Here is a 14,797-nt window from a genome sequence, read left to right as displayed (position 1 = left end):
CAAAGTCTTAAAGACAAATTATGTCATCTCTACAGTTTCTGCTCCCAGGACGCACTGTGGCAATGTCTTTTGGACCTGGTGTATTATTTCTGGGCATTCACCATCAGAGGGGTACATTCAAAACCACAGGGTTCACGACTGCTGCTTGTGAAGTAATGTGCAGTGCAGTTACTTCACATACAGATGGTACAAAATATAAAAGTTGATATAAAAACAATATTAGGGGTAAGCATTTAAAAAAATATTCTGAGTAGTTTACAGGGCTTTGTCATATTACAACCCTCATATAAACGGTTTTCTTGTTCTGCATCTTTAATGATTGTTAAATTTGAACGTGACAACATGAGAGCGATAAACCCCAGAAATGTTCAATGTTTCATTGGTTTGTGTCATGTGTGTTTTTTTTGTGGGGAGAGGGGCCAAACATTTGGCAACAACGTAATTGATGAAAGAATCCTTAGGTGCCTTAAAATCTGACTCATACACAGTGGGACTTGGGAATAAATATGTGAAGTTGATAAGTTAGGACAGTGTGCAGTGTATCTTGAAGTGTTTGGTTCCCACAGGCTGTCTGATTTGATTGATGACACCATTACAAAGGGCTGGTAGTGATGAGGTGCTTGACTTGTTTTAAAAGCATTGTATAATCTTGATTTGATTATTTTGGGTGAACTCCATTGTATAACCACAGCACAAATGAAACACTTGGTAGGACTGGATCGTAAATTTAATATGTTATGGAGAACAAGTTATTTTTAATAATAATAATAATTAAAGTTATTATGAATTGAAAGGTTTTGAGATGACCCCTTGATGATGTAGAAGGAAGATTGATTACTATTCCAAACTAAAGTTCAGTCATTAGGTCATAAGGGAAACTAGGTGTGTGCATATGTGTGTGTGCGTACATGTATGTGTGCATGCGCACATGCGCGTGGGTGTGCGTGTGTGTGTGCGTGAGTGTGCGTGCATATGGGCGTGGGTGAATGTGGGTGTGTATGTGGCCTATGGAGAAAAACACCTCACCAGACATTCAATGTCATTGTTCGATATCACCCGATTCTTCTTTGCCACATAATCTCATCACATTACTCTGAGAATATCACTGATAGAAACTAGAGACTGACAAAACTTGACCTGCTCAAAAGTGCAATAGTGTTTCATACAACAGGCAGGTGAACAAACAGCTATTTACCTCATGGTTCAGTGTATAGGAGGATAGGGGATATTTGTACCCAAGTCCAACCAGAGCACTTTGTCATGCCTATGTCCTATGCAGCAGCACCTCTTATGGGCTGCACATAACCATGTATTTTAGGCAGGTCTGAGTACTGAAGCTATCTTTTCATTCAGCCAACCAGTTGTGGGTTAGGGTTAGGGTACCTGAACCCTAACTAATGCATTAGTTGTCACCTACAGTACATTTTATGGGATGGAAAAGGGGTCTAATTGCTCATACCTGAGTTTGAGTGTCATTTTGGTATTTTTGTGGGTATTTTCAGAAGTTCCCAGACTGTTTCACATTGCCCCTACTTTTGGCATTCGCACATACCGGACAGGGCGGCCAGGAACCATATAGAGGAACTGTTTCCAGTCGAAGATTTCCACACAATTCTGTTTTTCACAACTTCAGTGTCGCATTTAGAATAACAAATTGCAGTGTATCATGTATTTTAGATGTAATGTTACTCCTTTGCCCTTTAAAAGTGAAAGTATTTTTAAACAGGGCTACATTTCCGAAACAATTCCTAAATATGCTATCTTGTATTCTAAGATTCCTTTTAGGTGTCCTGAAATCCTATTCAGAGAGGTCAGTTTAGGTGCTGAAATGAAAATGACCTCACTCCTGGATTATATCAAAATTTACAGATATTACTTTGTTGCAATTTTTTTTCCCCCTCTAATCAAACAAGGACCTTGAGGAACCTTGACTACACATCTACATAGTTCCATGTGAAAAGTTTTAAACTTTGCTAGAGTTTTTAATTTGAACTTTAACTACCCTCTTTTGCACTCTCACTCTCTACTTTCCCTCTCTTTTTCCTTTTCTCTCCATCAATGATGGAGCTAACATTGCACCATAACTGGACCAGGTGTCCATTTCAACTTTCGGGTCCAGGAGAGTTACTAATAGGGCATACAAAAAGATGAAACAGCATCCCAGTAGTAAGTGAGTAACATTCTGAGCTGCTTCGTATTGTAAAGGTCATGAACTGAGAGCACACTGCGCCCCTCTAGCAATAAGCTTCATCTAGTCTATTCACAGTGCACTGTAGGATTCACACAAACCCTGAATCCTGCCAAATACATCTTCTGTATGGCCTTCCTCATTGACCACCAACCTGCTTACTCTACTGTACACACATAACAAATCAATGACAGTATTTAGTAGAGTACATTCTCCTTCAATAGTGTTTCCTAGTTCCAGTTTACCTGTTCTTGTTTCCCAGTTCCAGGCCTACGTGAAATTCAGGGTATGTGTGCGCTTGCATCGTGCACATTCACTGTCATTGCGCTGTTTGCCTTCAGAAGCCAATGCAGGCCTCCCAGGGAAGAGACCCTGTATCTGTGCTCTGTTCCCTCACATCCAGTGCTTTGTGAGGGGAGAGGGCTCTCACTACTTGTTTACCTTTGGTGGAGAAATGTCAAATGTGTTGTGGCTATGGGTAGAAGATCTAAATGGCCTCATGAATTACGGAATGTGACATGAAAGAAAAAATACCGTATAGATGTTTATCTTGAACAATTTTGCGTTGTTAGATATCATATCAATAATGAGGATGAATATGATGCCAAATATTCATTATTTGTACAGAAATATACATATATAAATATATAAATATATGCCTAATTTAAATGGAACTATTTTCCGCTCTTGACCATGTTTTTGTTGTTCAGATTTTTTCTTGTTATTTTATAAGGTCCTAAGATAGCATGCAGGATAGTGAAAATGAATGTATTATTTGATGTTTCTCTGCTGTTGAGTATTGCAGCATTCTACAAAGCGATTTGTATTCATAGGACTCATTTGCATATTTAGTTACTATATACAATTTTAAGTTATACTATTGTTTTTCTGACAACTAAATTGTAAACCTTTCTTTTTAATACAAGTTTTTTTGACAAGTTTTGAATTATTTATATAATTTTATTATTTTCCTGCTGTATCAATGTGCTTCAGTATTTTGCCATAACTTATCAATCTGCCTCCTTAAATTAAGTATTGCTGATGACCATCTGTTGTAAATAGTTCTGCAAATTAAACTTTTTGGACGAAAATAACTCAGTATCCATCTTGGTTTATGTCATATCGAGGACAGTTGTCTTTCCAGTGATTAAGTCCAGTAACAATTACTGACCAAATGAGGGAGCCGTCAGAGAAAGAAAAGACCATTTAGGTTTTCTTTGTAGTTTTTTGTGTGTGTGTCACAAAATGGTACATCTGCTAGCTGCTCTATGTCTAACCATACATCCTTAACTATTTGCCCTTTTCTTTGTCCTCTGGAGGTTGGATAAGCATGATAAAAGTTAGTTCTGAAAATAACCTGCCTGAAAGACTACAGGCCAGCCTGCCAGATCTCCTTGGTAACAAGTAAAGGGCATACCACTGCCTTCCTGTTTCTGAAAGGCCTTTGTGAGACTATGAATAAACAGACAATGAATAAAGAGATAGAATAGAATTAAACAGTCACAACTGATAACATTTTAGCTCATATTCAGATGTAAAATGTACTCAATGCAGCTTACTGTGAATGCATCACGTTTACAGTACAACAGTTGACTGAAATAATGAATACACTGGATAGATTGTCTTAAAGTTTTTAAAATAGTTGTAATGTGGGGTACAAAATCACATAAATCTAAACTCTCTTTACAGAAATAACAAACAAAACACTAAAGCCTACTTGGATACTAGATGTGTTTCCTTCAGCTAACACCCGCGTCCATGTGTCAACCCCCCTTCAGTCTGACACAGACGGAGAAGATCGGAGATAGTTCTTAAATAAGTCTCCTTATCTATCGGGCAGGGGAAAGGACCACAGCTGTGCTCTAAGATAGCAGCTCCAGAGGTTTGATTTTTGCAACAGATGCAGAGGACAGTACTGCAGATGCTGTCCTGCCAGTACACCAGCCTACTGTGTGGGCTTAGATGCCGTCAACTTCAGTAGTTTGAAAGAGATGATTCATCTCACTATGGCTGAACATTGACACTTTAAAGTATGCTTTATGTATTTAAGTTTACAAACTTAAAAACAATGCACCTGTAAGCTTGACTCCTGCATGTGCTGAGTATATACCTGACCTCCAGTGTCTCAAACACTTTTCCTCCACTGCGGGACTGATGGGTGTCCTCTGGATGAGAGTAGTGAGATGGAGGTCTATGTGAGCCATGTGGTCTGATTGACACTCAGACTACATGGCTTGGTGGTGGCCATAGAGCTGCCCTTGCTGCCTGGCCTGCCATACATCCAGAGAATGGCTCTGCTGGGACTGACAGAATCGGCTGGGCTCAGTGCGAGACAACCAATGTGCAGGAGCCAGACGTGTGATGTCATCACAGAAGGTTGAAAGGACCTTGTGGTCTAAGGGATGAATACACAGAGCTGTATCCAGTGGAAGCAGGTCTCCCATGTTAAATTGGCGAGGGATACAATATTATAAGACCACTGCTCCTGGTTTGGAAAGACTAACTGTAACCCCTACAGTAACAATGCTTTCCATTCTAACACATGCAGATAAATGGTGTGGACAGTTAAGCTGTTGGGTGGAGATTTGTAAGGGAGGCTTAAACCAAGTATTTCCAAGAGTATCTTGGTGCTCAGCAGTCCAACTGTGTGATCTGGAACAACTGAGATCCTTCCCTCAATCCTCCATGGATCCATTTCATTTTCAGTCTGATTTCATAGCTGATTTGATTTTCATAGCAATTCCTGCTAGTAACTGTGTGAGCAGAAGTTGTGCACTTTTTTATTCGCGGTTTTAAGCCTATACTTACCTCACCCAGAACACAAACAATGTGGTCTCTCTTGGCACAGCACTTGTGTTTTGTTTTATCTGTTTGTTCAAGTTACTTACTCTGAGGCTGGGAACTGAGCTTTGTCCACAGCAGATTGAGAACATAGACTGAAAGTAGCAATACTACTTTGCCCCAAATTACTTCTTCAACATGGAAAGAACTACAAATAACTGCCCCAATAAATGGTTAGATCAAAATAGACAACATCTCTTGTCAGTCTGAATGGGGAGGTGCAGGACAGAGATTAGAGGCCAAGCTAGCCAAGCTCAGGAAGGGGGATGAGCTCTGCTCTGTTTCTGACCAACATTACAATGGCAGACCCACAGTTCCATGGATTTGCATGAGCTGGTTCTGCTCCAACTGGGGTTCAACCACCCAAAAAACTGACAAATGAAAAATAGATATAAATAGAGCCAAATAAAAATACATCTAATATATATATATATATATATATATATATATATATATATATATATATATATATATATAAAATTAGGCATCCTTGGGTCTCTTCTGAGGGATATGGAGAGAATGTCCTGGCATTGATTTCCACAGCAGCTGAGTAACCTCTAGTGGATGAAGTCTGATGGAATGGAATGCTGTATGTTTGTCTGCTTCACCTCTCTGCAGCCAGATCCCTTCTGCTCACTGCTTTACCATGGGTATACAGCTGTGTGGCCTTCGGCTCTCTACCCACGGCAAAAGAACCATTGTGTAACTCTGTCACTTGAACACACATAACATCACTACACAGCGATGCAACATCCAATACATTGGCCACGACAAAGTGACAGTGGAATTTCATTCCTTTGTAGAACATTAATCCCAGCAATGTACTTTTGTGACAGTGACACAAAGGGTCCATTGTTTTAGTGGCACCTTACTAGTGACATATATTTTAAATATTCCCTGTAGATGGGTAGCCTACTACTCAACACCAAATTTCGCAAACAACAAAAAAATATAAAAACCATAATTACATCATTAGTTCTTTCCTGTAAGTGTGAGTTGACGCAGACAGTCTATTCATCTTTCACGGTGTTTGTGCAAAATTCTTTCATCTTCATTGTTCCTTTAATTCTGAAGGTTACCATTGTTTCATTAGGTGCCAAGATAAAAATGGAAATATTTATCTTCTGAGAAGACTTCTCAGAACAGAAATAATTACATTTTAGAAATTGGTTCCATTTCCTTTTTAAAGTAAAGGCTGAACATTTGCATATATGCCAGCTAACTTCACGGCAACTTCAATGCTTTACATATCTGACAAGATGTCTGCTGTGGGAATGCACCTATCACCATCCAAGTGCATGCACTTTGAAAGTTTGCATACCTGTAGTCTCAAACCAGGATTTGGGTGGAGTATTCCTTTAACAGTTAAACATTGTCAAGGCCAAGATTCTGTGGCGGCCAGTTGGGTTTGTCCACAGACCACCGTGGTTGCAACTCTGCTTCCTCCTCCTCGGCCCGCCTCTAGTGTCTTTTAACAAACACAATATCCTAAGTAATCCTTTGAGTTCCTATTTCGTTGACATTTACTGTGATTTAAATGTTGAAAGCGTTGTGTAACCCACAGAGTCAATACTCAGAGTTTACCAACCCCACTCCCTGTCTGTGTCACAGCCCACCCCTTGAGAGTGTGCTGGGAGACAGAGACATATTTCACTATGGAAAGCTGCACACCCTTTTCGCATGACACACTCTGTACAGTGTCTGACTCTTCAGTATTGAGCTCTTGGGTAAGGGATATCCAACTTCGGTCAGAAATTAAACTTGAACAGTGTTTGCATTATGTTTGGTGGGCAAATATTGTCTCGTGTGCTGTGCCATTATCTTATATTTCACACAGTCTTAGTGTCTACAGTGCAAGGCCGTAGCCATGGAGTCAACATTGGGGGGAACACATTACACAGTGTGTGTGGTTGCCTGTCGTAGCGTAGCACATTTATATTTTTATATGAATATATTGGGGGGGAAATTTTTACCAAATTTGAATATTGGTGGGGGATGTGTCCCCCCATGTATATATTATGATTACGGCCTTGCTACAGTGACAATGTACAATCCCTTCAAGCCGCTATGAGCTAATGTATGGTAAAGTATGAGGTAGTACAGCATGTGGTCAGGCCAAAGGAAGCGAGGGCTGAAGGTTGAGGTGAAGCTCTGTGTTTGAGAGTTTTGAGTGGTTTCCAAGGATACAAGGGAGGATGGCCTTGAGGAACATGAAGACCCATGAACACACGCACACTGATTGTTCACAATTTTTGTGATTACATCAACCAATGCCATGGCATGAAGGCAAGAAAGTTGACTTAGGAGAATCCCATACTCCCATACTTAGGAGAATCCCATACTTACCCAGGGTGTAAGTCTTCCTTACCCATTCAATAACAAATGATATTTCTGGAATGAGTCAGGTGACATGTGACCCCTCAGATGTACATAGCCATCAACACAGGAAATTAACAGGTCAAAACCACAGCTGTGGTAAAAGGAAGTGAGTGAGCTCCAAAAGTCTTACCCTTCCTGTGCCTCAGGAGCTGTGTCCAGAACTGTAGCAACAGCAAGAACAACAGACTGTTTTGACACGAGACAGAGAATCAAAGTATTGTCTCATTACACTACATCTACAGTGCATTGTGTCTTTGTCTTTAATGTTTAGTTTTTTGCTTCACCCGCCCTTTTCTCAGCTTTGATCATGTTATGCTCTGTCTGTAGCTAAGGGGTGGATCTGTTTACTTAGTGCAGTGACATAAGGGCATATTCTGTTTCTTCACTTTTAGGTTGGTTTAGGTTCAGTTCTACAATATGTGAAGCCCTCTATGACATTGCTTGTCAAAAGAGCTATATAAATACAATTGTATTTGGCTCAGTTATTTAATCATTTAAGAGGCGTTCTTCTCTGAGTAGACCTTTTTAAAGTAATCATACGGATAGTTTATCAGGAGGGAACATATATTGTTAAAAATGTATTATCATGGTATAGTCCATAGAGTTTTACAGATCCCCTTAGTCAGTATCATTACTAACTCACCCAGCATTGAAGGAATGGAAAATTAGGCCTAGCTAGCCTACAAGCTGGCAAGGCTTCCCTACAATTAGTCAGTGATTGTTGAGTGTTTCCTATGATAACACAGTCTCCCACCCCTGATCATTATGAAATTATTATTAACATGACAGACTAACAGAAGGGAGAAAGAGCAGAGTCTGACTTTGGAAGACATTTTGAAAAAGGCATGACACAGAGAGTAGGAACTTGTGGAGTGGAGGGTTGTGTTAATGTGGCAAGTGTCTGAAAAACTTCTGGTTCTGCTCAGTTCAGTTTCCATCCCTGGTCCGAAGTGGGTGGACCAAAAGTTTGACATGCCCGCTACCGACTCATCGCTAGCTCAGGTTAGTGGTTAGGTTATAGGAAATCTATCTTTCCTTTCAGATGTTCACTGGGTTCATTCCTCTGATCCACACTGGGGGTCTCTATTACGGGGAATAAACGAAAGTGAAGGATTTCCAGATTAGGTGAAAGAATCTTTTTCACTCCAATGTACTCATGTGGAATGAGATTGGGCAGCTGATTCCTTAACCACACAATACGTCTTTGGAACACTTAGAGTTCCTGGAAGGGCCTCCTTTTGTTCGTCTACACTCAATGTCTTGGCTCTTTCAACTGATGACTCACAGGCAACAGAAACTGAAGACGAAAAAACACATTGGCCATTGAACAAGCTTTACTGGAATATCAACACTTCAAACACCCAGACACACTGAACTCAAAGCTAATATTCAGTTTTTGTTTACTGGGTTCATAAACTCTCTAGGCAGTCCCCATAGACAAAGACACAGAGTTCACTGACATCACTGTCTGCTTGCCCTGGTTAATTAATTAGCTCTGACCATGACCTACAGTAATTCGAAGAAAGACTCTAACAGAGTGTGAGAGTTTAATCATGGCATTTGTATCTCAGCTCTTCAAAGTCGATCGGCAGTTGGAAGAGGGATTCCCACAAGTAGCATGAGACTCCATCTCACTGTGTGGTAGTGGGGTGACTACACATATACCTCCTCACATCAGGTCCAGTAGAATAACTGCTCTGAAGATTCACATCTGGTTGAGAGAGCAGGCCAAAGTCACAAGCTTTTAAAATATGGTTAACCTCACCTTACAGAAGTCCTAGAAGCAAACAATAGTTTTGATTAATCATATCTGCTCTGTTCTTGTCTGTCTTCATAAGTTTCCTTTGTTATGCTTTCCTTCCTCTCTGTACAGCAGTGGCCTATATTTAGTAAACTCATCAAGTACCACAGTATGTGGTAGTCCACAGACAACCACATAGTCCCTGCCTTCATAATGAGTCCTGGCCTACAATGCAGACATACAACTGAGGAGGCTTCATCAGATTCTCTACACCTGAACATAAGCACAACCTAGTTGTTTCATTTCAGAGCTATAAACATTTGGACACATCACCTGATTCTTCTTTAAATATACCTTTTAATTCCACACATTTAATCAAAGTTACACCATTAACTATGGTTTAATAGTTTCGATGTTGAGTAGTAGGCTACCCATCTATTGGTAGGCCTATACCATCATGTCATGTCAGCTCTGTGTGGTCTCCAGCTTCTTACCATGGTTTAGTCTGGCCCTTTTCTTCTCACAGCAGCCATCTCCACTACACTGTTCCAGAAGAGATGTACCCATGGATACGTTTATCTATAGTCTTATCCTTTAGATACCATATACATAGACACTCATAGACCATGTCCTAGTGATAGTTGTTATCACTCTAGGGATTATTCAAGGATTACTTCTCCCTGTCCTGAGACAGGTTTTCATAATAAGGACTCTTTAGATGTTCCATTTAAAATGTAGGCCAACTCTATGTGGATTTTCAAACCATATATCTCTGTCATACTATTGTCGGTTTAAGACACAGTTTGCAAACATAAAGTAGGCAACTCATTGATAATACTGTAACTGCAACTTATATATATTTTTTATACATTTTTTTTTATGCTTTCATGTAATACAAATACGGTTTTGTGAAAAACAACCAATAACCATGACCAGACTGTGCACAATGAAGAGTTAACTAAAGGGGAGTGTACAGTTCTGCATCCGTTCATTGAAATCCACCATCTGCTCACTGAGTTCCCACACAGGGCAAGGTGGGCTATTCAACATATCGTAAGTAATTCTTCTTAATATTTTGTGCAATAGTCCTACAACCTTTAGAGCCAAATTGATGTAACAATCATTTTGCATCCAACACTATTAGTTTGCATCCAACTCACTTCTTTCCTAACATTTAGTCTTGAGTTTTGATTGAAAAACAACCCTTGAGACTGGTGACTGTGTGGAGAGTTTAAATTCTGAATAGTGCTGACTTTGTATTTATTTATATTACAGGAGGACACACCTAGCTGGACTTGGAACCTGTTGAATGCAAGATGGTAGGCCTAGATGCTAAAGAATAAGCACTAAGCTATACGTTCCATTTATGATCCTGGAGGGAAACTATATGTTGTGGAATAAGCACTTGCTGATTTGCTACATACTGGTTTGGGACTGCATTATTTTATCATTCCAATTCTAGATTTCAAGTCTCAACAGGACATGATGATGGATGACAGCACGCACCAAGCCTGCCCATCCTGTTATTCCCAGATGATGCAGCCAGTCTCGCCATTTCTGACGCAACAGCTGTCACTCAAGAAAAGGAGCAGGTGTTCAAAACGTGACATTTGATGACACATGATCAGATTGACAATACGCATCAAATAAAAGATCCAGATGAGAATCAAAACTGAAGAAGCATTACAGAGACCAACGTATTATTTAAAATAGGAAATGACATATTGGGTCCTTGTTTTAATACTGAATCAACAGCGAAAATGGATGATTCGTGCATGAAGTGTCAACATCTAATTGAGGACCATCAGAGATCAATAGAGCGGGACGCTGTAAGAAGCTTGGATGAGTCCAATCTGACTCACAGGCAGGGCGCTTCCCGCTTTGTTGAGGACCAAATGCAAAGAGAGAGTGCCCCTCTGTTGCGTAAAGTCAGCGAGGCTATGAAAGACTGGTGTCAGATTGATAAAGAGAGATCCCAGGCAGAGCAGAGGGAGGAGACCTCGGCGCCTGCCACTTATTGTATCACTGCGGGAACGCTGCCAACACTTCAGCCTGGACACCCAGGCAGTGCGGGACACAAGCCTGGGCAGAGTGAGAGAGACCCACACGGCACCAAGGGAAACCCGGTGTCGCAGTTCAGACAGGAACGATGGGGGAGTAGAAACAGCTATGCCCACGAATACTCTTCTGTGTGCCTAGGCAATGCAGACTTGGTCATTGAAGTGTCGGGGAAGAAACTTCATGCGCATAAAAGCGTTTTGTCAGAGAAAAGTGACTATTTCAAGGCGCGGCAATCCAGGGATGTACTGAAAGTGAAAGGGGTGAGTTTTAAGACTTTAACCACATTAATCGACTACATTTACACATACCAAATGCAAGTTGGCAAGGAAAATATTGTAGAGGTCATCAACGGGGCTAAAATCTTGCAAGTCCCTTGCGCAGTCCAAGCAGCTGTCGATACAATGTCGGAGCAGATCACCGCGGAGAACTGCTTCGAGATTTTGACAATAGCCAAGAGGCAGCGATTAAACGAGTTGAAGCAAAAAGCCTACAAGTACATGAGTGACAATTACTTGCAAGTACTGCGCAATCCCGCAGTTTATGGGCGTTTGACGGGTGGTGAGAGAGAATTTATTCTCGCCCAACGAACAGAAGGCAAGAAGGTATTAATGGTGGCTGAAATCAACGAGGTGTATGATCGCGTCGGGAGCAGACCTCCGAGCCGTGAGAATAGTCGTCCTCAGAGCCCGTTATCGATGGTGTCCCTTGAGGAGAACCACATGATACACTACTACGATGAAGAGACAAAGGAGTGGAAAGTGCTGACCAAGATGCCGGATGAAATCAACACAAAGGGTTCGGGGATATGCACCATGTACAATTACCTGTTCGTGGCAGGTGGGATTAAGGGACAGGGCGACAAAGGCAAGGTATCGAACAAGGTTTTCTGCTACAACCCTCTCAATGAGAGCTGGAGTGAAATCCGACCACTCAGCCAAGCGCGTTCTCAGCTCAAATTGGTGTCCATGGATGGCTACCTGTTCGCTATCGGAGGGGAATGTCTGTTCACGGTTGAGAAATATGACCCACGGATGGATAGATGGAGCTCCATTGCTCCTCTCCCAAAAGGGGCGTTTGCCGTGGCACACGAGGCAACAACCTGTAACGGAGAGTTGTTCGTATCTGGTGGATCTCTTTTTTACCGCCTGCTGAGATATGATACAAGGAGAGAAGAATGGGAGGAGTGCCCTTTTAATAACAGCAGAAAGAAATCTACGGACATGGTTGCGTACAAGAACTTCATCTATAGGTTCGACGTCAACCGTGACTATGGAGTCAATGTCTTCAAATACAACACCGTGGTAAAGATATGGCACGAGAGTGCGTCCTTGGAGCAGGACAATCCCCTGCCATTCCGCTGCGCAGTCATTGGCAACCGTATTTACTGCGTGAACAAGTCCCAAACATTGCAATTTGTTGTTGAGGAGGAGGATGAACTGTTTTTACCGGAGGCGCTGAAAGCACCCACTGAGCCCAAGGGTGCCCTTGTCCCATTCGTTCTAGCCCTCCCTAAAAGCCCCTGAGACTGTACAACATATTTCACCAAAATAGTCTGGACTGTTGCTAGTTCTGGTGTGCTTGACAGTGAACAGACATTTTTGAATGTTATGAATATTTCATGTTACTTCAAAAGTACAGTAATGTCCTACTTTTTATACTATATAAATGTGTACAAATACACATATAGGCCTATATAATTTCAGAAGCTTGTCTTGTTACTGTATGAAACAAAAAATTAAAAATCTGCAGTTCAGATTCTTCATCTGAGGATTGACATGTGACTCGTTTTACAGAAGCTATTGCCAAAGGCAGAGCAGGCACCAAAATTGAGTGAATGTGATTTCCAATGTATTCAGTTATGCCAGCATGCTACATGACATGTAATATCGCAAAGTACATTATATGAAAATGTTATTGTAAGTGACTTATTATCCAGTGGAATATACAGTATAGCTCTCCAATTACACTTTTACTTGACAAAAGAATCCCCTATTTCTCCTTTCTTGGAACATTCAAACATGGAGAACTAGCCACTGAGACTGAAAATGTGTAGTTTCCAAATGTGACGATGCGGGCACTAAACACATTTGGAGGGAGATTCAACAAATAGTGTGAGATGCGGTAGATAGTGAGGTTATCTTATCTTATTATTCCATCTCACTGGGGCAAGTGCGCAACCACTCATGAATCCCCCCATTGACGGACTGCAGTTTGTGAAACAAGTGTACTCTCGAACAAGAGGCTGTGATGTTCTTAGATGAGACAGTAGCGGTAGAGGCAGGTTCCTTTTGTAGGGAGCTGGAAACAAATGAGGATCGTTTACGGAGTGGCTCTGCTTGGTCTCCCTGCTCACCAGCCAGGGACAAAGAGGAGGTCATTCACTCAGGCCTCAAGAGGAAAAGGCTTACTGAGCATATGAGCCTGTCTGCCTTTGAATGGAAATGTGATTGTGTCACACACATGCACAAACACACAGTGTGTAGCTGGTGTTCAATGCCAAGTCTTGGTGGGCCCATATGCTGTGGACACTGCCTTTAAAGGTCTTCCCCCGGTTTGACAGTTGATCTGTTTGAAGGTAACAACCGTTTCTGTCATTTTTCTCCACCGATCCAGTTTCAAAGTCAACGTTGTCTCAAGAGACGTACACTCTCCTCTTTGGTAATTTGTAATGAATGCACCTTTGAAAACAAATCTGTGCCACACCCACTTCAGAGAAAGACAAGGTGATACTTCTCTGTAACCCCAATCCACGTTCGTCCAGCAATAGCAATATTTATAACTGTGATGATTACATTTCCTCTCTATAATCAAATGAAGGTCTTTAGTGCTTGCATTTTTACGTGAGAATGTGACCTCTAAGGTTATTGTATCTGTGCCACTACGATACTGTCGAAGTGAGCTGGACTAAAACTTTTGACTCAAATGCCTATGCAGCTTTCCATTGTCGCCCACAAAGTGGGTTTTGAATGGCATGTGTTTTATGTGGCCCAGAGCATTCTAGCAGAGCACGTGATAAGTGCCAATAAACACATTCAAGGTTTAGTAGCTTAGGAGGGAAGGTGTTGGTTGTGTCTGTATGATTGAATTGCTGTAATAAAACAGTTCTTGAGACCTTAAGACTTATTTCACGTTCCTGATTTGACAGTCTCAATTGCATTTACCATGAGGTGTGCAGAGGCTATGAATAATTTATATGTGATATGACAGGGGTTCAACATAAAGCCCACTGCAGTTCATAATGTTATGCCTAACACTTTGCAGCACTTACAATTGATTTATACGGAATACCTCGGGCCCAATTTAGAATATTGGGTTCACATTAAAATATTTGACACAGTTGGTGAGCATTTTTGTGTGCGTTTGTGTGTATTTGACCCACATACAATAGAGGCCACAGAGTTAGAGCTGTGAACTCACTGTGATGCATAAACTCAATGTTATGTGGAAGTCTATCCCTGCCTGTCAAGTGTTAAAGAAGGGTTTGGATGAAAGGGACACAGAGCAGATTCCTGCAGCAAACATGGCTGGGGAGATAATTATCAGCCCATGTGGATTAGTCCTGGAAGCTGAAAAAAAACAAGTGGACA

General features: G+C 41.2%; 1 protein-coding gene across 1 annotated transcript; it reads left to right on the top strand.

The window, feature by feature from the left end:
• The first annotated feature begins 10,616 nt into the window (after positions 1–10,616).
• LOC146287185 (kelch repeat and BTB domain-containing protein 11-like) lies at positions 10,617–14,497 on the top strand. Its single transcript, XM_084699233.1, has one exon. The coding sequence runs from the start codon at positions 10,910–10,912 to the stop codon at positions 12,731–12,733; it is 1,824 nt and encodes a 607-aa protein (XP_084555359.1). The 5' UTR covers positions 10,617–10,909; the 3' UTR covers positions 12,734–14,497.
• The last annotated feature ends 300 nt before the right edge of the window (positions 14,498–14,797 follow it).

The sequence above is a fragment of the Hypomesus nipponensis genome, chromosome 6 (genome assembly GCF_054491055.1).
Source record: "Hypomesus nipponensis isolate SF chromosome 6, ASM5449105v1, whole genome shotgun sequence".
NCBI classification, from domain to species: domain Eukaryota; kingdom Metazoa; phylum Chordata; class Actinopteri; order Osmeriformes; family Osmeridae; genus Hypomesus; species Hypomesus nipponensis.
This window is presented reverse-complemented; position numbering and strand designations above follow the sequence as displayed.